This window comes from Candoia aspera, chromosome 14 (genome assembly GCF_035149785.1).
Source record: "Candoia aspera isolate rCanAsp1 chromosome 14, rCanAsp1.hap2, whole genome shotgun sequence".
Classification (NCBI taxonomy): Eukaryota; Metazoa; Chordata; class Lepidosauria; order Squamata; family Boidae; genus Candoia; species Candoia aspera.
In genome coordinates, this window is record NC_086166.1 from 3695119 (window position 1) to 3718249 (window position 23131).

The window sequence follows — 23131 nt, forward strand, 5'->3', positions numbered from 1 at the left end:
CGATATTAGTTCAAAAAAATTCAGCAGTAGAACCTGCAGTTGAGCATTTTCCCCAGGATCATTGTTTAGATGCCTGTCTTGCTTTATGTCACCACGGTGCAAGAAATTCACTTTCCTGCACACATGATGCAGGAATGGAATATTGAGGGTAGAACATGTTTAAAAAAGTCCATGTGATTCTACACAAAATGTGGAATTTTATCTGTTAGTAATGGTTCTTAGAGAAGAAATATTATGTGACTCATTTCAGTTTGTTTTTTTCACTTTTGCATACAACAAAACAGGCTGTAGAATAGTACAAAAATGAGGAGTGATGATCAAGGGGGATGGGAAGCAATGTGCATTGGGATCATGAAAAGTTTTGATTAGCTGAGATACTCTATTTCATTAGCTCTAAAAAGTTTCTGAGAAAGCAGTATTAAAATCCAGGGTATGTTTTAATTAATGTCTCTGTCTTTTGTCTTACAGATACGTTATTCCATCCTTGAAAAAATCTGATGGTGGTTTTTATCAATGTGTTGTGAGGAACAGAATGGGGGCTCTCTTGCAAAGAAAATCAGAAGTTCAAGTGGCATGTATGTGTGAATGACATTTATTCCAGATTTTCTAAATACAGATTATAAGAGTATAGCCTTATTCTGCCTGTTAGCACAAGCCCATTTTATTTTCTTTGCAGAGGTGAAGGTTATGCATCTCCAGATTCTACAGTACGTTTATCATGGAGATAGTAGTTTTATTTGGTCATAGATATATAATAAATAATGCAGACAGTTGTTACACCTACAGTTTACCATTAAAGCATCATTAGAATGAAGAGGCAAGAAAGCTGTTAGGCATTCACATACAGAATGCTTAAAAATGAGAGGTCATATTCACCCCTGAAAACGTGTTGGTTGTTTGGAAGCTAAATACTCCACCAAGCTAAATTCTTAAGTCCAAATGTGTCAAGACCTGGTCTGGACTGGCCTGGTCAAACTTCAGATTGTAGAGACTGTCACGTTTGACCTTTAATTAAGTATTTGATAGTCACTCAGATGTATGTGTTGATTTTCTCAAATACAGATGCTGAAATATTGTCTTGAATTGTAAAACACATCTCTCTCTTTTTTAAATTAGACCAGGGACTGTATGAAACTCATTAGAAATAAGTTCCACCTTATCTTTAAAAAATTAGTAAGTAGGTAAGTTAGATAGAACCTTGCCTTATATTACAGATCCATTATACTTACCTGGCTTCAGAAGAGGGTGTGTCCTCCTGGTTGTGGTGCCTTTTCCATCGAATCCAATTCTCCCAAGCTGATGTGTACTATAGAGGAGCTGATGGAAAACCATTAATTGAAAATGGTTAAATCTCTCTTTCCTGCATTGCTTCAATGCAGTTTGCAACCCCTTACATACAGCTTTAAAGGAGAATAAATAAATAAAAAAAACACCTGGGAGATCACATTATGGATCTTCTCTAGAACGTATGCACTAAAAAGTTTGGGGCGCATCTTCCCTGTTCCTTTTATGGATTGTGATACATTGCATTATTTAAGTATTGTATTTTCCATCTTGGGAAAAGTTGGAAACAAGTTCTAAGTATGTCATGCCCATCTCCAATCTGTTTACTCACCAGCCTTGATTATTGGAAGCTCCAAGTATCTCTTCCGTATCACCGTCTACTAATGGAGAGGACAAATAGAAATCTCCCAACTTGGATGAAGTTTCACTATTTGTTTATACATTACACGTCTGTGCCTGAGACTTTAATTATTGTTCCTCAGAGCACTTAACTGGAAGGTCAGCAGCGGTGGCTGTCATTTGATAAATGGCAGGAAGATGAAGTGGGTGAACAGAATTCTTTATTAGACATGACCATTTACAAGGAAGTGATTAAACAGAGAAGAGAGGTATCATGAGGGAAAATGTGCTGAATTTATTTTTCCTCCGGTTTAATATTAGCATCAAGAATAATAGTGTAATGCTGTGCAAATTGGCCAAGCAGCCATTAACTCTTCTAGCTAACTGCTATTTAATGCCTGTTTTGCCAAACTGCAGCACAGGCTGGTTTAAAAAGCTGGTGGGGCTGTGAAATATTTGTTTTAAATTATTCAGGTAGGCTTGGGTGCCAAAATGTTCCTCAAGAAGCTCTTAGCTCTCTTAAAAGCTCTGGAGTAAGCCAAATGATTGTACAGTCCTTCCCTCCACAGTTCTAGAGCGTGATTTCTTTCACTTTCATCTCAGTCAAATGTTACGTGGTTCTCAGCATTAACCACAGTTAATAAGTTTCTTCTTAACCAGATCAAGGGAAATTCCTGTTCTTTTAATCTTCATGATGAATCTCCACCAAGCCCTAGCTGTTCCCATATACTTTGTTGAGAATTGTAATAATGGGAGACTTGGTAATTATGAAACCAGTGTTAACTTGACATTATGTGGAATTATGCAAGCAAATCCATTTTAAGAATAATCCTTAAGTAAGTAATGAGTATGCCAGTTTAGAAACAAGGAGTCTCTGAAGAAGAATGACTTTGCTTATGTTCATAATCCTATAACATCAACTTTATTGCATGGTATTTGAGATGGAGAAAACCCTGAAAAAACCGAGACATCTGTGGAATTGCAAAGCAATGAATAGTACAGTTAGTCCTTGACTTACGACCATTCGTTTAGTGACCGTTTGAAGTTATGATGGTGCTGAAAAAAGTGACTTCTAACTGGTCCTTGCACTTACGACCATCGCAGCATCTCTGCGGTCACATGATCAAAATTCAGGCATTTGGCAACCGGCCAACCACTTTGAAGGCTGCAGTATTCTGAGGTCACGTCATTGCCATTTGCAGCCTTCCCAGCTGGCTTCTGACAAGCAGAGTCAAGGGGGAAGTCAGATTTGCTTAACAACCACAGTGATTTGCTTAACCCTGGCAAAAAAGGTAATAAAATAATAAAAGCCAGTTTGGGCAAGTGGTTAAGGCAACAGGCTAAAAACCAGGAGACTGTGAGTTCTAGTCCTGCCTTAGGCCTGAAAGCTGGTTGGGTGACCTTGGGCCAGTCCCTTTCTCTCAGCCAATCAGGTGTAGTAGGAGAGTTCTAGTCCTGCCTTAGGCACAAAAGCCAGCTGGGTGACCTTGGGCCAGTCCCTCAATCTCAGCCCAACTCACCTCACAGCGTTGTTGTTGTGGGGAAAAGAGGAGAAGGAAGGAGTAACAGATATGTTCCCCACCTTGAATTATTTATAAAAATAATAAAGGCGGGATAGAAAATAAATTTTAAAAAAATTGGGTGTGAGTCACTTCACAACTGCCTCACTTAGCAATGGGAGTTCCAGTCCCAGTTGTGGTCGCAAGTTGAGGACTGCCTTTAGCTCTGTGGGCAGCTGGCTAGCAAATGCAGATTTCCCTATGGCAGCAGCTCCATATCAGCTGCACCTTTATTTGCTGCTTAAGCAAGTTAGGTTAATGGCCTCATGGAAAAATGGAGCCTTGAAGAGGGTGTGGGAAGATCCTGTGACGGTGACAGAGTAGCCTGTAAAGCAATCTTCTTTCCCTTGAGAGTTTTTCTGGGACTCTCTGCAGTCGTGTGTGGAGACAGATTGCCCTTGGGAAAGCAGAAGTATAAACGGCTGGGGTCACACTGCGTGTAATTTGGGTTTACAAAGCCCAATGGTTAAATCAAAACCAACAAATGCTGTTTAGAATACTAAGTCCAGCCCTCACATTACAGCATAATTTGCTGTTTATTTTGGCTGAGCATGTTGTGTGAATACAGTCATTGTGACTCGTTAACCACGGTTGGATTAGCATGTCCTCTTGACGCAGCCTGTGAGTATCTGGCCAGCAGTTGGAGAAAGAGATCTCCTTCATGAGAAGGGATGAGTCTTCTGCCAGCCTGGACAGGATAGTGCTGCCTCTGTGTTGTCCCTGGGGAAGAATACAACTTGGAGGAATACAACTTGGATTTTAAAAAAAAAACCACACACCATTCACCTCCCACAGAGGAGGTGGGAAAGAATTGTCGCAGTTAGGTAAGGTAGGACCACCATTGTCCTAACAGTCAGGGACCACGCTGAGACGAGGAATAGGTCTCTAGTGTTTATTACTGCTACATTAGACAGAAAATCCTAACAAACTGAAGAAGCGTGGGAAGAACCCAGACAGATAAACCCCAAAGTCAAGGCGGGTCTCTTCTGTGTCTCTTTGAATGGCTGCTCAACTCCTCAGTACTACGCATGCATTTTCCCCCCTGGATAGGGGCCCCCTCCTGCTCACCATCAGTGCTCATGACAACCATCCTCTTCAGCTTTTGTCTGGAGTCCTGAGGAGGAGTCCCTGTTGCGGTTCTAGGTGGAGAATTATGCAGATGGACTTGCTGAGGAAGTAGCCGCCTTGAAGCTGGAACTCCTGTTGAATGAATAACTTTATTGATTAGTCAAATGACCATATCAGAAAGTTGGGCATCAGCCACTATAAGTTACAAAATATAAAATATGATACCATAAAAGAGCTAAAATACAGTAAAATTAGATAAAATATAGATATATATATACTGTATATACTATGGTAAGATAAAATACGATGAAATATGGTAGGGTAAAATGGAGATAAAATTGTAAGATAAAAATGTGAGGTATAATAAAACGAGTAATAAAATACAGAAACAATGTGAGTTTAAATGAATTCATCACCTTTACATGCCACCCCAATACGTTCTATGAATTGCGTTCTCAGTTGGACAGCCCTAACTATAAGCTTAACAGTTCTATTGACCACATAAGTATTTGTGCCCTGAAGGAAGTAACAAAGTCTTTTGTTAGGGTCCCAGTATGTGGTTCTGTCAATTAATGTCTGGAGGCACTGAGCCCTTGCTGGGGCATGTAGTTGGCAGTTAAATAGGACATGTGCAATGTCTTCTACTTCGGGTGCTCTACAAACACATGTCCTCTCAAGGTAAGGCACCTGGTGGAATCGTCCGTATTTGACCATAGAATCTAGCTGCTCAGATCTTGCTCTAGTAAGAGCTATCCTATGGTATTGTGTCAGACCCATTGTCAGGTATTTTTTTATTTGAAAGGACAGTTCATTCTTGGCCAGCCATTTCGACCTATTGTGTGCAAGTGACTCAATGTCAGTTTGGGCATTAACATCCAAGGCTCTTTGTTTGAATATTGCCTTTTGGCTAAGATCAAGTGTAGTATCTGTTCTTCTCAGTTTAATATCTGGAACTACTGTCAAGTGGTTCAGCATTGGGTCCACTGTTGGTATTGCAGTGGGCAAGATCCTCCTGCCTGCTGCCTCTCCCATTTTGCCCTTGATTCAGTGACAGTTTAATTGTCCTGTGGCACACATTTGGGGGTGGAAGGACTCAGCTGATACATTTTTAGTGGCAGCCCTACGCTCAGCATAGTGTGCCCCCCGCCCCCCCCCCCGAGTTGGAATTCAACTTTTATAGCAGGAATTTTATGTTTCATAAACAAAAGCTGAGAGGCCACTTTCCTTAATTAGATGATACACCCACAAAATAATTGTTTTACTTTATGTAAAGCTTATATCTTAAAATGAATTATATGCAAAGAACGATTCTCTAAAATCATAATAAAACAAGGAAGGCATCAGAAACTTGGATAACTTTCCCAAGTAGGGAAAAAATTCTTATGCTTAAACAAACAATTAGTTGAGTTGCAAACTAATGCAAAAGAGGTCCATAGGAATCGCTGGACAATTCTTAATTAGAAAATGTCTAAATTGAGAAGGCTAAACTGATCATGTAACAACAAGGTTGATTAGAAGTATTTGCATGGTTCAATACTTCTGTTTAAGTAGCTAATCTTATTACAACAGAAAACAATTTTCCCCCTCCTCTAGTGAACACACCTTCTTTCTAGCGGCACCCCAGATATTTTGCTGGCCCAGTCCCATTTTGCACTGAAAGATCCCATCCTGAATCTCTCCCATTAACTACGACACTTTATTTTATATCAACGGTTGGTGCTTTTTAATCCATTTTACACTGCTCCCTTTATTTTGCGCAGCTGGTGTATCAGCCCTGCCTCTTTTTCCTAGGGAATCAACTTTGGCTTTCAGGTTTGACTTCCGCTCTCTTTTTGGTGGAAAGGGTTAGGGTCCAGGTTCCAAGCAGAAGGTCCTTTGCGAAGTTACCGTCTCAGGCTATTAGGTTTTCCCATGCCTTTGCAGTATTTGCCTGCATTGTAAAGCTACACGCCAGGCGTTTGCCTGCTGCTGAACCTGTGTCCATCAGTTGCCCACCCTGTGAAATGCAAGCAGGCAGTAGTGCCAGCAGATTTCCTAGGTGTCCTACAGCCACAGAGCTTGGTCTCACGCATCAATACACACGCAGACAGCCGCTCTCCTGAGCGGTACCCCAAGGTCTGCCGCACCTTGCTGCTTACCTGTAACCATGCCCACCGACTATAATAAAACTCAATTATTATTCGTTGTGACTCCGAAAACAGTGGCAGAAGAAACGTCTGGATTTCTCAGTGCAACTTTTCTTTGCAGACATGGGAAGCTTCCAGGATGGGATCCAGTGGAAAACTGTACCTGAAGGGCAAGCTGCTGTCCTAAACTTCCCCCACATCACCAGCTACCCCAAGCCACAAGTGACTTGGTTTAGAGACGGGCACAAGATTATACCAAGTGGCAGAATGTAAGTAAAAAAATTCAATTGTTGTTTCAGATACAACTAACTGCACGCTTCATTTATAGCGCAACTTACATTTTAAGCACGAGGTTAGGGGTTATTGATAACAAAGCAAGCTACTCCCTTCATGAAATGAGATAAATGACTGTTTTAAGGTGAGTCTATCAGATAGATGTCTCTGTCTATTGCAAGACAATAGTTGGATCTATCCTTGCAGTATCAATCTGATCCTCACTAGGGATCATTTTCTTGCCTTGTTTATTTAAAAAAAACACAAGCAGAACAACGAACAGTTATTTAAACTGATACACCAACCTTCTACTCTACTCTATAGTACTTTATTTAACAACGGAATGACAATTAGTGTTTGTTTTCTTTTAGATCCTTTTACCCTGCAGTGACAGTTTTATTTTCTTTACTCTAATTAGCTGTTCACCATTCACAGGAAGTGGCTGCACTCTGATTACCTCAGCATTGTCACTAGGTGTTCTGATCAACAGCACATCTAAAGTGCCCGTCTGATTTTAACTCAAGCTCTGTCCTTTCTTTCAACAGGCTCCCTTATGCAATTTAGTGAGCAATTAGTGGAGACTCAAGGGTTTTGCTCTGGTGTGTGTCTGTGGGCAAGAATAATCAGAATGATTTATATAGCTACAACCACAAATTCAAGGAAGGTTGCCAAGTATCTCAGAGCGCTAATGAAAAATTGATCCTAAGCAGCAAGTGTGGATGCCCTACCAACACCCACCTGCTCAGGAGCAAATTTTCTACAGGTTTTACCTGACACTTCTGCTCCAACTGTGTACAGGCATGTCATACACAAAGGTGACACAGATGCCAGTTTATGTTACAGAGCTTTGCCTTGATTAAACTTAGTTTAATTGCTGGTTAGCTAGAAATGGTTTATATGCAATTTGGATTGTGTACAATCAAAAGCACTCAGTGTTTAGCAAGTCACAGTTCTATGGTTCTATAACTTTGGGTATTACTACAGGAAACCAGGGCAGGGATTCCTGAAATTCTAGCAAAATTTGAATAATGAATAAATAAAATTCTCTAGGTTGCAAGTAATGGTGAGGTGAGAGGTAATTTTCACTGAAATCCAGTCCATCTACTTGGAAACCATTTCTGCTGAATTCAATGTGTTCAGCTTCCAAGTGTGCTTGGGATTGCAGCCATAAGCAGTTCACAAACGATAGCTCTCTTAATCTGTCCCAGCTAAGCCAAGACTTCAGTAGATGCCTCATGGCAGGGATCTGTCTTCTGCTTCTCTGCACGGCACACAGGCGAAGCCATACAAAATGCAGCAATTGTGTTTTGCCGTCTTTAATGCAAAGGTTTTGTGCCTGATGGCTTAATGAAAGTTGAATTATGCATTGCCATTTTGAACAGGATGATTTTTATTTTTATTTTTTTACCTTAACTGTGCCATAATGAATGGAATATATAGGGGCGGCACACCCTCTTTCAGATCAAAAGACAGAAAGGCAGTGGAAATCAAGACAGTGTTACTAGGGATTTTTATTTCTGCAGAAACGTAAAGGTTTGAATGAAACTCTATCAAAGCCTATGAAAACGGAACATTTTATAATAGTAAGGAACACATTTAATTTGCCACTATGGGCAGTGTGTTAGGACTTCACCTTGAAATCCTAAAACAAATGGTGTTTTATGGATTTGCACTTTAAACAGTATTTTTAGTTATTTTTTCTACCTGTCTAAGAAGAAGTGCCAGATTTGCTTCCAGAGGCTCTACATCATGAATGACTGTGAAGCAGCCAGATATCCAACAGGTCAGGCTGAATATCACTACTTTTTTTCACTTTGGATGTTTCTACTATAGATTTAGATAGTAAACATTTCCATCCTAGTCTCAATTTAAAATTGTGAGAAAATGCATTATAATTCCTGACATGTTCTGTTATTGCTGTTTTGAAGAGATTCTTTTTGATAACGATATTCTTTGTTCTATTTTCTTTTCTCTGACATCGTAAGATGCTTTCTTGTCCAACCAGGAACACTGAATTTGTGATCAGCAGAGAAAATAGATCAATTTCTTATTCTTCATTGAGGGTCATTAAGTTAAGAACTGTCAGTTCTTAGACTGGGATCAGAAAAAAACATTATGATTCAAAGGCAGATGGCTTTTCACCTTTCTTTACTATTCACAACTCAAGAAAGACGCTCTGCCGTATATGAAACTTTTCTCTTGGGGGAAAACAGCTGCAGTTTCTTTCAAATACTTAGGATTGCAAATTAGTGTAGTGTAGTGCTAATCTAGGGGACGCGGTGGCGCTGCGGGTTAAACCGCTGAGCTGTCGATCGGAAGGTCGGCGGTTCGAAACCGCGCGGCGGGGTGAGCTCCCGTTGCCAGTCCCAGCTCCTGCACACCAAGCAGTTCGAAAACATGCAAATGTGAGTAGATCAATAGATACCGCTTCGGCGGGAAGGTAACGGCGTTCCGTGTCGTCATGCTGGCCACATGACCCGGAAGTGTCCCTAGGGACAACGCCGGCTCTAAGGCTTAGAAACGGAGATGAGCACCGCCCCCTAGAGTCGGACACGACTGGACTTTACGTCAAGGGAAACCTTTACCTTTACCTTTTTAGTGCTAATCTAGATATATCAACTGAGAAATACGTTGTTTTTTTTAATTTCAGGAAATAGTGTACAACACTGCACCCTTAGTAATAGACCATATACTCGTTGTCAGTTGGGATTTTAACTGTGTCCAGGGAGAATTATCTACTCTTAAGTTTATTAGCCCTAGGCCAATAAAAATTCTACCCTAAGTCCTCATAACATTTTACCTTCCTACCAGCTGGGGATATACCTGGAATTCATTAGGCCTGCAAGATTTTTTAGAGACACAATGAAGAAGAAACCAGATCTTTTACCACTCAAAGAGGGACTTTTTCAATTCAGTTCAATACCTTCCAATGCTAAATAATGAAACCCCCTTGGGGTATCTGTGTAACTCAGGCCATCAGATAGAATTGGTCAGGACCTATATGTTTCCTCCTCTCCTCTCCCCTTCTCCCCACTCCTTGCACTCTGCCCCCTCTTTGTATCCTTCCTTCTCTGAGACAAATCTCTATTTCAAAAGACATTCACATGACAGGATCAGTCAAGAGGCAGGCAGAGGAGCAGAAGCTGGCCTGGGTCCACTCTCTGCCGTATCCTGTTTGAAGCAGAGAGTCCCCTTGCCAGATTAGGGGGCAGCGTAGAGGAAAGCGTTCGCTAGGAATTGAAGCTTGGGAGATACCCTGGTCTTTCCTACTGTTAGTTCCTTACGATAGCAACACTGAGTTTATCAGCTTCTGGATCCCTTGTGGCTGCAGAGTAGGCCTTCTTCGCTTACTCTTCTAATTTAGATTCCCATACACTTCTCCTAGCAACCATTACGTATTCTGGATGGAGGTCGTCTGGAGGGAGGGGGCAGAAGTTTTCTTAGCAAAGTCTTTCTGAGCTTGTCTTGTATTTCTCTAAGATAAGTGATTAGATTTTCCTTTAATTGTGCCCATGTGGATACATTTATGATTACGTTGACCCTGCTTGGTGAAGGCCAAGTGAAGGAAGAACAGGTTGCTAATCAAGCTTCAAAACTCAGTTTGTAGAATTTTGCATTGAAGTATTTGGCAATTAATGATGCCAACCAGTGAGTGTTCTGGCAATCATTTCTCCAGGCACATCTTTCTTGCTTGGATTCTTTGACACTCTGGGAATAGCCCACTGCGCTTGAATTGCTGTTCCCAAAGGTACACTGCTGGGGCAGTACTCTGAAAATGATGCTCAAATGAGTCTTCTCAATACTTTCTCCAAAAGATATTGATGTGCTTCTGGTTGCTGTAGAGTAGACGAATAATGACTTTGTCCCCTCCTTTTATCGGCATCCAGGAAATATCCTGCACTACTTTTACCCATTTGGTGCTCGGTGACACCATCCCTGCTCAATTGCGATAGGATGCTTTAGCATTTCCTGTGCCAGGAATGCTCTAATTCAATTTGCGGCTAATTCTAATTTCTTTGTTAGGTATTATCATTAAGCTCTTTGAGTTGTTTCAGTATGTTTTCGTTTTATTTAGCAATATATCTTCTCTTGATTTGTATGTTTATGGTAATTCACTAAGTAAGCAGTTTTTCATCTTACTAAAAGTAATTTATAGCCCTCGGTATCTAGGGAAAATCTTTTTTTTTTTTTTTTACAAAAAGGAGAACTTTCTTTTTTGCAACTACTGCATTTCCTTTTGGGCATGGAATACAGTCAAGTGTTTCTCTTTTCCCTTTGTGTGACATTTGATAGTGGTTCTTAAGAATTTGCTTTCAGTCAGCACATTTTATTATTTTTATCTCTCTCTAGGAGTCCTAATTGTACTATTTTCATTTCTCTTCATGTTTAATTGCACGTTTTTTGCTTTAATTATTGATTAATTTTGCTTGAACGACTTTATAATTTTTTTTTCCTCTGGTTATGCATCTTTCATGTGCTTGTAAAACATTGATTAAAAATAAATATGTACATAGTTTGGGGATGTACATATTTATGGGGTTGTTATTTTATATAAATTTATATACCCAATATCGCTTGGAACAAAAAAAGAATGCATTTGGGTGACAAAACCGAATCCTCTTCAGAAATTTGTGAATACATTTGTACTGAATGAGATAATTTCCCATCCACAGTATTAGTGCTGTCATTGTGTAAGCCCAAGCCTGAGGAATGGTTTCCTTTCCATGTTGGGAATAGGACTTGTCATACCCCTTTAATGCAGCCTTTTAAATTGCTTTTAGTGGTTTAATATTTTCCTTGATTTATTGCATATCTCCTTGGTGATTTGGTGGAAAGACACATTCTTGATAGACAAATAAATGGATGCCAGCTGTTGACAGATGCACCATGGTTGCTAAAATATGATTTAGCACTAGGCTGTTTAGGTATAGCCTGTCATAAACAGTTATAATTAACAAGTGCATGTAATGCAAGTAGCTAGTGCATTTCACATATTCTATTAAATTCAGAATAAACTTGCCAACAGTATATAAAAGAGAGAGAAAGTAGCTTAATATTAAAAGTAAACACTGTTATCTTAAGCATATATTCTTCTTTCTGCTAGGCAGCTCACATCAACAGGTGATGGCTAAGCTAGACCACATTGATAAGATTACAGAATTATCCAGAAGGATTTCTAAGATAATATGAAGCACTTTGAATGATGAAATGTGATAAATCTTCTAATGCTGTAACGATTCTTCATCTGCTTATATTGGTTATCTCACTGCAGCCAGTTTAACAATCTCCCTAGCAAGGGAGTGATTTTAGAGGCTACAGCTTTATATATTTACACCCCCGCAAAAAAAGAGAGAGGTAAGAATTGTTTGTACGAAGTGTATAGAATGGAACTGAAATTAAGTTGTCAATCTTATCCTTTGATGAGGCTCAAGAAGGGAATTTCAAGCACATGAGTCTGTATAATGATTCTGTGAAAAAGTTTAGGCTTCTTATGCCTTTAATGCCGTTTGGAGTATAGTCTCTTTGCTTATAAAGAAATAACGGTAAACGTTTGAAAAGCAATGCTTTTAACAACAGAATCATCGCCAGTTATCTCTACCTTGACAACAAAATAAAATAACATCAACTCCTGAACCTGTTGGGCTATAAAATGGCTGTTTTTGCCTTTCGTGGCAATAGCTCAGCGAAATGTTCCATGTATTAGTTTGTTGCTTGAAAATTCACACCACTTGATCTTGCATATATCCAATAATTCCAATCCTGCAAATATTAGCCTGTGAAACAGCTTAGCCTAGTTGCACATAATTGCATTTCACGTACACCAGATAATACTTTAATTAAAATTGCGATAATTAGCATGTATTTTTAATGAGCAGTAAATTCTGAGATTGCCAAGTTGTTGGTGCACTAGCTGAATAATACTGCTTTTTTAAAAAAAAAAGGGGGGGGGAGCTTCTCAATCTGCAAACTTTAGTTTGATCAAGTCATTATTTATCTATTTAAAGAAAAGGCACAGATGCATAGTTGTGTATGTTTATCAAAATGTCTATGTTATGTTTATGTTAATGTGTATGTGTATGCTAATGAGAAGGTTAAAATGTTTATGTTAATGTTTATATCCCTGCAAGGGATATGGTTTAATTGGGTTAGGGGGAAAAAAAACACTTGGATTCCTTAATCAACTTGTGGTTTCTCGAGAAATATGCCTTGCAACCAAAGGGACTGCTGCTGTTACACTACTTGTTCAGTTTAACACCAGAGGGAGGACCGTTGCCAGCAACAGAGCTTCACGTACCATCTCGTTTTAAGATTGTGAAGCCTAAGGTGCGTTTGTTTACTCTAGAGCTGTGTTTCTTAACCTTAGCAACTTTCTCAACCTTGGCAACTGGTGGACCTCAGTTCCCAGAATTCCCTAGCCAGCATGCCAGCTGGGGAATTCTGAGAGTTGAAGTCCATCCACCTTAAAGTTGCCACGGTTGAGAAACATGGCTCGAGAGCCCTGTAGACCGCCAAACGATAAAAATAATTTGGGAACTCTTTGCCGTTCCTACAGCTAAGAAAAGTCAGTCTACTTCAGCTGCCAACTATATAATTTGGGACATTTGGAGATAATCCACCAGGCTATGGCTTTGGCTGAGTCTTGCCGTTTTCTACATCCTTTTTGGTGACTGTTAACTACTCTGCCTGTTTTGATGCTCTGTTGGGGAAGTTCTTGTACGGAGTACTAGAAAGCCCACCAAGACATCAAAGTAACTGAACTGTTGAGCTCCAGAGACCCTAAAACTTTGCCCCACCGCACTTTGGTGATATCAGAGAAGATAAGCTCAGGACTTCTGCATTCCTGGCCTTCTTTGATGAGGACAGTTGCCAGGAGTAATGCATTGATCTCTTAATTGTCATGGAGAGTTGAACCAACACAGCCCTGGCAGTGCCAAACCCCATGAACAGACACTCCAACATTGTACATCTGCCTATAACTACTGCTCTTCCTCCTTTTCAAGAGGTCCATGTTCAGATAACTGGATTTCACAAGGAGGGAAGAAGACTTGCCATCTTCTGCAGGAAGAAGGAAAGGTCTTTGGGGCATTTCCACAATAGAAGTATGTTGACTGTATTCTGGTTTAACTATCTGGGCTTCATTAATTTAAATCTGTGTTCTTGCCTCACCAACTTTGTGGTGAGGAAGTACAGCCCAGCAGAAGCAGGCAGGCACAGATGCTGAACTTTGAGTAGCCATGAGACAAGTCCAATCTGACCTCAGTTACGGTTACCTTGTGACATTGCCTAATCACAACCACGCATCTAGTATATGGGGAGCAGTCAAGCAAAGATTTTCCTCTAATATCAGTACCATTTCATGAAAGGCTGAGATCCAGTTGGAGACTGATGGAGACCACTAAGTTGATTGTAAAGTGACTTTACCACCAATGGACTGTATTGCAATGAGGAGTTTTTGCTGTATGTTTTCAGAAGCCTGTTTTAAATTCTTTCCCTTTTATGTTTGAAAGATTTATTCATGATTCTGCAAAGCAAATATTTCCATGTTTGGGATGTGTTTTGGCTTTTGCAGCCCATTAATATCAGGTCAACAGCGCTGAACAAAATTTAGCTTGTATTTGAAGAATTTGGTCCATGGCAAGGAACATGAGGCTAATTCTGTGTTAACTAATGCTGGAGAAAAAAAACAGAACAGGAATTGGCAGCTTGCCTGTGGCTTATGATCCTTCATGGCAAGTGGAGTCCCTTGTAGTTTTGCATATTAACATAAGCAAGCTGGAAAACTAGAGGACCCACCTGGACTTTCACTGATTTGTTTGTTGGTATTAGAAGCATGGTATAACAGGCCTGCAAGTAGAAATAGAATTATTTAGTTATTTTTAAAGCATTCTACTTCTGATATATTTACATAAAGAACCATCTCTGAAGAATGTAAAAAATGACTTTTTGTTTTTACTAGACCCTTCCCAGCTGAATTTGTAGTATATTTATTTTCTCTTGAAATACCCAATCTGCTGTGAGTTGAAACATTAATATAATCCAAGACAAGGAAAACTCTACACAAAGCAGTAAAAATACAGAAAGCAAACCTAAAAACGATAGTCCTCAGAAACCAGTAAATGCATATTTTAACCTTTTCAGGGCATCCTGAAAATAGACTTGAAGTGTTTCATAGAGAAAGAATTCAGAAATGCTTCTTTTGAAGCCACTGAACTGGATTTCATTAGCGAATGTGACCCAGTGTAAGTTGGTCTTCTTGGAAACGAAAGCTTGAGAGCAGAAGACAACTGTTCTTCTTTTGAAGGTGTATTTATATCCCCACAGTTAGTTATTCTAATTGAATTGTATTTTAATGTCAGCTCTATTGCTCTTTGTGTTTTATTTGTGCATTGCTCAGGGATAAAAATGTTGAATTATTTTCATCATTACTCTTGCTGTGCTTGCTCATCACAAGGGATGGGGAAAGAACAGAAGTGACTCACTCCTTGTCTATTTTGGGGGCCTTGATTGTCTCTTTCCTGCTGTGCTCTGCAGTGTCATAAGATTTGGTCTCTTGACTCTGCCTGGTCAGATTTTCCCCCCCTTCTCCTGCACCTGACCTGGTTTCATCAAGCAGCTTATAACTTGGACTCTGGTTCACCAAGCACATCGCACAACACATGCACTAGATTAGCCCTTCCCCACCCGGTGCCCTTCGTAAGTGTTGGGCTTCCACAGTATATTATGCCCAAGGTGAGTAAAACAACCGTAATGAAGAAGTAATAGTATGGAAGAATACTCTTTCCTGATCAAGTGTATGCTGGGTTTTAAGCAAGGCAGCAGTTGAGTTTTCTTATGTAGTACTAAATGGTTTTCCAAGTATTTAATGTTCTTCTTGCTTTTAGCCAACATTTGTTCATGTTCTTTCTTTTCTTTAGGAATACTGATAGAACAGATACAAATGCCCTTAATATTAATAACTGATTTAGTATCTTGATTATGTTAAGACTTCAGGTGATATTTTTGGGCAATCTGTCACCTGTTTCCATAGAAACAAAAATGGGACTGTAGTCTAGAAACTAGACTATTGGGAAGCTTATAAATTTCAGTTTGGGCAAATGGCCAGTTACAAATGCTTTTTTTTTTTTTAATGCCTTCGCAATTTGGAATGAGCCCATTGCTGAATCCCCAGTTCAGGCTGATTTTGGAACTATATTAAAGCATTGCAAAACAGGTAGAAATCTCTTAATTTTTCCTGGACAAATGTTCACAAAAAGAAAGGATACCTGCTGTATTCAGAAGAAAAAATGGTATCAGGAATATTTTAATTAATGACTGCAGTCTGAATATTTTGCTGGTTTTTAGAAAAGCAACCGTGTTTGCATAACGTGCTAAACCATACTGTTGTTTGGCTTGTGGGTCATCCAAACCCAGATCGGGTTGCTGAACATAATTAAGTTAGAGAGCCTTAACTATGATCCCTACGTTTAGGTTAGTTGTCCATTTCATTGTCATTCTTTGGGGGAATAATGCTCCCCTTTAATCCGTGCCTGTGATGCAAGTAGAATAGTTTTGCTGTTGCTAGTGGAAGAGGGAACTAATAGTTTTGAAGAAATAGATATTTGCAGAAAGATGAATGGGGACAGAACCTTGATTTCCAAGGAACTTCAAGATGTATCTGTCAGTTAACAGCATCTTGGTCTTTTCTTTCAAACTTCAGGTCAAGGTCTATATTTCATTCTTTAGTCCCTGACCATAAGACATGCTTCTCAGGCTGAAATACTGCTATTCTTGCTCATGTCTGTTCTGGAGTGAAAAGTCAGAAAACTATACTGGTGAATCAAGAAGACATTAATTATAAATTCTGCTTTCATTGGGTTGCAGTATTGTAGACAGTTGAATAACCCACCATTGGGTGATGGGACCCAACCCTGTCCTACAGGAAGGGGAAGGAGGTGGGATATGTGGTCTTAGGTTCCTGGTGCTTGTAGTCATCAGGACTTGCTTTGTCTACATAGTGGTACCCCCATACAGGGACTCTATTGGGGGACTAAATAAAAAGGCCATCATCATGGCCAAACTCACCCATTATGGTTTAGTGCTATGTATGAACAAGGTCACTGTCCTAACAGCCAGGAACCACGCTGAGACAGGGAATAGGTCTCTAGTGTTTATTACTGCTACATTAGACAGAAAATCCTACCAAACTGAAGAAGCGTGGGAAAAACCCAGACAGATAAACCCCCAAAGTCAAGGCGGGTCTGATCTGTGTCTCTCTGAATGGCTGCTCAACTCCTCAGTACTACGCATGCGTTTTCCCCCCTGGATAGGGGCCCCCTCCTGCTCACCATCAGTGCTCATGACAGTCACTGTGGTTTATTCAACCACTCATGGTTAAAAATAATCTGGATTTAAAATGATACATGAATCTAGCCAGCCTCTAACATTCACCGCTATCTTACCTTACCTTACCTTACCTTACCTTACCTTACCTTACCTTACCTTACCTTACCTTACTCCATTCATTCATTCCTCCATGTTGCAAAACTAGGGGTGCTGTATGCTAGACTCCATATGGGTACCTTAGCCCAGTATGGATCAGCCCGAAGTAGCTGACTTTGCACAGATCAGGTAAAAACTGAGATTGAAGAGGAAATGTAATACCATTGATTGAAAGTGTGATATTTTATCGCATCTGGATGTCCTATATAAATTTAGAGAACTATAACTCATGTTGTATTTAAGATCTTGTTTTGATTAGTGAGTAGATATATGACCTTGTAAATAGCCTATCTTTGACATGGTCTTGATTTAGATTTCCATTACCCTTGTTAAACTGATATATCATTGATAATGTAATGGGTTGGTAGTTTGCAAAGAAAATGTTTTTATGGGAGTAAAAAAGAAATGAAGGCTTAATAGTTTAATGCCTGGTGGCTTTTAATCTATAGCTGTCAGTGTTAATTTGATTATATATATTTTTTCTTTGAGAAAGGTTCATTGCTATGAGGTTTTGCTGATCAAGATTCATAAAGGTTAAATATCGTGTATCACCCTCCTGCTGTGCATGATAAACCAATTTATGAGGATTAAGTATAGAAAATAAAGAGTATGTGTAGGAGATGTGCACTCTTACCTTTTAAAAACGTGTATGGATTTCTAATACAAAGCATAATTTATTGTTATTTTATTTATTAAACAAACTTATATAGCTGCTCATCTAACCAGGGGAGCTCTGGGCAGCAAAGAGATAGAAAATACCATACAAATTTACAAATTAATTATAGAAAAACTAAGCTGAGTTTCCTTTAAAAAAAAAAAACCTCATTGCTAGCATTTTGCACACACCCATGCCCACCACTCCAGAGCTCCATTAGCATCCTAGCCCCAGTGCCTGGGGGGAAAGCCAGATCTTCATAGCCTTCTAATTTTTTTTTTTGAGTGCATGGGATGCTTCAGACAGAATATTTATGAAGGAAATGGAGTGGGATTTTTTATCGTGGTTTTCTTACTGTGGTCAGACCAAGAGCAATTGATTCCCTTTCTTCAAGCTCTGACTTACAATGCAGTGAGTTTTTAGTCATATTATTAGGTGTTTATTTCCCCTTGCAACTAATCCATCTGTTAGCAATTTAGAAAGCTATGATGGCCTCACTGCTGCATGGAAGCTAAGTCTGTTTCTCTGGCCATAGCTGGCCTATAACCACCCTAAACCGTCGTGAAGAGTGACGAAAACCAAGCTCAGGTTTTGCTCTACTTGCCCCTGTCTGAAAGGTGATGAAAAGAGTCCTCTTCCATTTTAAAGTAACCATTGCTTAGCTAACCTCTAGTTTGATCCTAGCTGGTTTCAACTGGCTGTCTTTCATGCTGATCAAGGTTTGTCTGCAAACTTCCTTGGGAGCATACAGGGACAATACAACATGGAACAGCAGTGTGTTAAAAACTATTCATAGGCATGGAATTGAAAATCAGTTTGTTTCACTTGCCCTTGTATAAGAATGAAGTATGAAAAAGGCAAGTCCAAGATGAGAAGAACCAAAAGAATTAATGCAATAAAAGTTAACAGAGTTTATTTAGCATATAACGCTTGCAGTTGGAGCAAAGGAAATGATACCCAGACCTTGCAATAGAAATTAGTGAGAGACATTGATAAACAGACTTTCCACACTGAATTTCTGTTACAAAGGTTGCATCAAATCCCATGCACATTCTTCCTGGATGCAGCATCCAGGTTTACTGGGATTTAATCCACACAGGTTGCAATTCTGTACATACTTACTTGGAAGGAATACTGTGAATCTAATTGAACCCAGTGGGCTTACTTTTGAGAAGTCACATGCTATGTTAAAATCTTCTGGGGATCTATCAGGAAGCAGGGTTTTTTTTCTGACCTTCTTATTAAAGAAACTTATTAGAGGGCAGATGTCTGTAGGAGTGGGCTGAAGCCATGGGGTGAACCTTTCTCAACTGGTTGTGATGATTCTTTCTGCTGATCTCTGTATAATTAAAAAAAATTAATAAGGGAAAAACATGCTCTTAATTTTTCTCTGTGCTTTTCTTCCTTGAACAGAATTCTCTCCCCTTCCCTTGCCTCTTTAGTTTGGTAAAATTGACAGATTTCCCTCTTCCTTATGGGGTTATTTTCCTTCAAATATTTCTGAATTGTTGCTAATGAAATGGCTGTTTTTGCAGATTTCAGAGTCTTGGAATTTCTGAATTAGCAGTGATTCCCACCTTCATGCTGCAGAGGCAGGAGCTGCCAGATATTGTTCTTTTTTTTTTTTTTTTTAATGATTCTTGGAGTGTTTGAATGGATTTCTATCATAATCAAGTCTTCTGCTCACATTTTTCTGGAAAGATGAAAAGCTGTTGCCTCGATGCCAGCATGAAAGAATGTCACAGCTCAGTCTTACGTTTGGAAGAGGGGGCAGAAATGTCGTTGAATGTATCAACTATATCAAAAAGCAGGTTTTATTTTATTTATTTATCAAATTTCATCACCGCCCATCTCTCCCAAAAGAGGGACTCTGGGCAGTTTCCAATAAAGCTAAAAAGATTAAAATACAATAAAAACAAAATATGGTACATAAAATATAAATATAAATATAAAATGGCATCAAGATGGCAGTTAAAAATTCTAACCCTTTATGTTCCTGCCTAAAGCTCAACTTTTGGAAGATAGGGTAGTCTAAAAGACACAAATCAATGAAAGGCATATTTAGACATGAGTTTTGTTTATTCGTTCAGTCGCTTCCGGCTCTTCGTGACTTCATGGACCAGCCCACGCCAGAGCTTCCTGTCGGTCGTCAACACCCCCAGCTCCCCCAGGGACAAGTCCGTCACCTCTAGAATGTCATCCATCCACCTGGCCCTTGGTCGGCCCCTCTTCCTTTTGCCCTCCACTCTCCCCAGCATCAGCACCTTCTCCAGGATATCCTGTCTTCTCATTATGTGGCCAAAGTACTTCAGTTTTGCCTTTAATATCATTCCCTCCAGTGAGCAGTCTGGCTTTGTTTCCTGGAGGATGGACTGGTTTGATCTTCTTGCAGTCCAAGGCACTCTCAGAATTTTCCTCCAACACCACAGTTCAAAAGCATTGATCTTCCTTCGCTCAGCCTTCCTTATGGTCCAGCTCTCGCAGCCATATGTTACTACGGGGAACACCATTGCTTTAACTATGCGGACCTTTGTTGTCAGTGTGAGGTCTCTGCTCTTAACTATTTTATTGAGATGAGTAGGCTGACTATATTTCCTTGAGACAAAAACGGGACATTGGGATGGCAAAATGGGATGGGGTTAAATGGAGGTGGCAGCAGGCTGGAGAAGTGCAGGAGAGTTGAAGGCAGCAGCGAGCTGGGGCAGAAGAACAGGAACAGAGGAGTGTAGTGAATGGTTGTCCCCGACAACCTGTTCCTCTCTGGCGCACCCTTTTATTATATTTTCTTCCCACCATTCCGGCCTGAGAGCCAATCGGCTTCTGTTCTGCTGGGCTCACCTTCTGACCGTCTTCCACTGCACTGATTGGCGGCAGCGGCTCTTCCTCTCGCTCACTGCCAATCAGCTGTTCCTGCGGTTCCCATTGAGAACTACTGCCAAGTCAGCCTCCTTTTCAATTTCAGTTTCAATTTTTTCCTGCTTTTCCCAACAATGGCTCCAACGTTTTTAAAAAACAGGACAAAATTGACATTTATATTAAAATGATGGGACAGTCAGGAAATGTTTAAAAAAACGGGACTGTCCCATTCAAAACAGGATGTATGGTCAGCCTAGACATGAGTCCAGAGTAATGCATGAAGAAACAGTGGCGTAGGACACTGACCGGGTCAGAATATGAGCCCTACAAGTTTTTGACCGCCCTTCTATAATTTGGAACTTTTTCTTTCATCTTTTCTTGCCATTGTTTGTTTTTCAGTGAACTTCTAACAAAAAAATTGCCTGTAGGTAGCACACCGTGGCATCTTGCAACAACACCTGGATTGATTTGTACAAGAACTGTTGTAGGGTTTTTATTCCTATTTCTGTTATCTGGTAGTTTTTAAAATTTCTACCTAGTGTGGTAGGCGGTTGCTTTCTCTTCCCCACTCCACTCCCTGCTTGTCACTACAGTGAGCTAAAAGATTTCTCATCCTCACAAAACATCTGTTGTTTCCTCTTATTTCCCACTGTTTTGTGTTGTCTGTCTCTGGTGTATTCCCTTAATCTAGCAGTCAATAACTGAAGTCTACAAAAACAACTTCCGGTTCGTTTTTAAATTATCTTTTATTACTCTGTTGTCAAGTATCTTTTTAAAATAAACATTGAAGCTAGGATTGCTGACGTGAGGGCCTTTCTGAAAAACCAAACCAAACAAAACCTCCTTTACGTTTCACTTAGTCCAGATGATTTTAAACAGTCCTTCAGCGAGAAGAAATCAATTTTTGTACCATATAGCTTTCAATCTCAGTGCTTGGAATGAACTAACAGCATCTTTAAGGGAGCCTTAAAGGATCTCAACAAGATGCTCTTATATTGTGGGTCTAATCAGTTCAGAGGGTTCTCCCCCCCCCAACCCTGAAATCTCCCCAGTAGCAATTTTGCAGCAGTAGAAAACAAAGCACACCACTGAAAAAAGCTGGGAAAATACCCAGTGGGCACTTGATAATTCACTGCACCTCTGAGATAGTACTGCACCTGTAATGTCACTTCTTTCTTGGACTTCTTTCTCCCTCCTATAAGACAAAAGAGACCAACAAGAAGCAAACCATCAGCTCTTTCCAAAATAGTTTATTATTATTTTTATTTGTTATTTAAATTTATATCAAGTTGCCTTTCTTCTGATGAGTAGCTCTGGGCAGGACTGGATGTCCTTCAACCCCAGTGATGGATTCAGTGCCTGGCCCTCTGAACAGGACTGGTGCTTTCTGCCTTTGAGATGACACTTATGATCCCTCGTCCTCTGCTGCCTGTCCTTTCATTGACGTATCTGTTGAGGTTCACCTTTGCTCACCCATTGGTGCTTTTGATGCTGGGGTTAAGGTGTCTTTCCTCTCCAAGTGGCCTGGTCTGAAAGGGCAGGCTCCCACAGCTCTTCCTCAAGGCGATGATTGCTATTTTTTAAGACAAACTTTCTTTCTGATGTGTCAACTATAGGGTTCCTTCCTTGCTGACCATTATTTCTCTGACAAAGATGCTTTAGTTTTGGCTTCTGATTGTTTCATGGTGAAGCACATCTCTTGGTGCCGTTTTCCTACGTTGCTTTGCATTTTCAAAGGTCAAGGATTCTTTTCAGGCCTCATTCCTTTCCAGAGGTTACATGCCAATGGTGAGCAGAACCATTGTCAACATAGGAGAGATTCCTTTTTCTTTCTCTTTCTGCCACCCTCATTTATCTCTTCTCTTGGAAGCCCCAGAGATGACCTTGGAGAGACTCTGTGGTCACAGTTACAAAAGCATGTTTTAAGCCTAGGAAACGAAGTAATCATTAGAAAGAAACTCAAACTGCCCCTTCCTTAGCTCCCAAGGTGTAAGAGGGAGGGAGGGGAAAACACAGTGTGTCCTTCAAAGTTGATGTCAGTCCTTCAAGTTAGGTCAAATCAGGAAGCAGACTCCTCAAGAATGACGGAAACTCTATTGATATAGCCTATAGTAATAGAATTATGAAAGCCTCTCTGAGTTTCCCTTCCTTACCTCTGATACCCCATGGAGTTAATGCAGAGTCAATTTCAGGTTTTTTTCTAACTTTTAAAAAAAAGTATCTGGCTTAAACCATGTTTTTGTAACTGATGTTGCATAGTTTCTCTAACATCAGCTCTGGTTCTCCACATCTCTATTACGATTACTGCCTTCTCTCTCTCTCTCTTTCTTTTCCCCTACCCCACTTTCCCCCTTGTCCAGCTGGTTGCTGATAGGATCCAGATACCTGAACTGATTACTTGCAGAAGATGCCTTTTAAAATGACAATGAGGTCAATAGGAAATTATTTGGTTGAGGGTCATAGATTGTCTACCTCTGTCCTAGTGCATAGAT

At 40.0% G+C, this 23131-nt stretch overlaps 1 protein-coding gene and 1 non-coding gene across 3 annotated transcripts in view; both read left to right on the top strand.

Moving 5' to 3' along the window:
- SDK1 (sidekick cell adhesion molecule 1) overlaps positions 1-23131 on the top strand; it is a 369862-nt gene that overhangs the window by 76427 nt on the left and 270304 nt on the right. For both annotated transcript variants that reach the window (XM_063315194.1, XM_063315193.1), the window contains exons 3-4: positions 469-575; positions 6498-6645. In XM_063315194.1, coding sequence (XP_063171264.1) covers positions 469-575; positions 6498-6645 — 255 coding nt within the window. The remainder of the gene's footprint in view (positions 1-468; positions 576-6497; positions 6646-23131) is intronic.
- Positions 5139-5329, top strand: LOC134505524 (U2 spliceosomal RNA). The gene has a single exon (XR_010068733.1). It is a non-coding gene; the product is annotated as a U2 spliceosomal RNA (small nuclear RNA).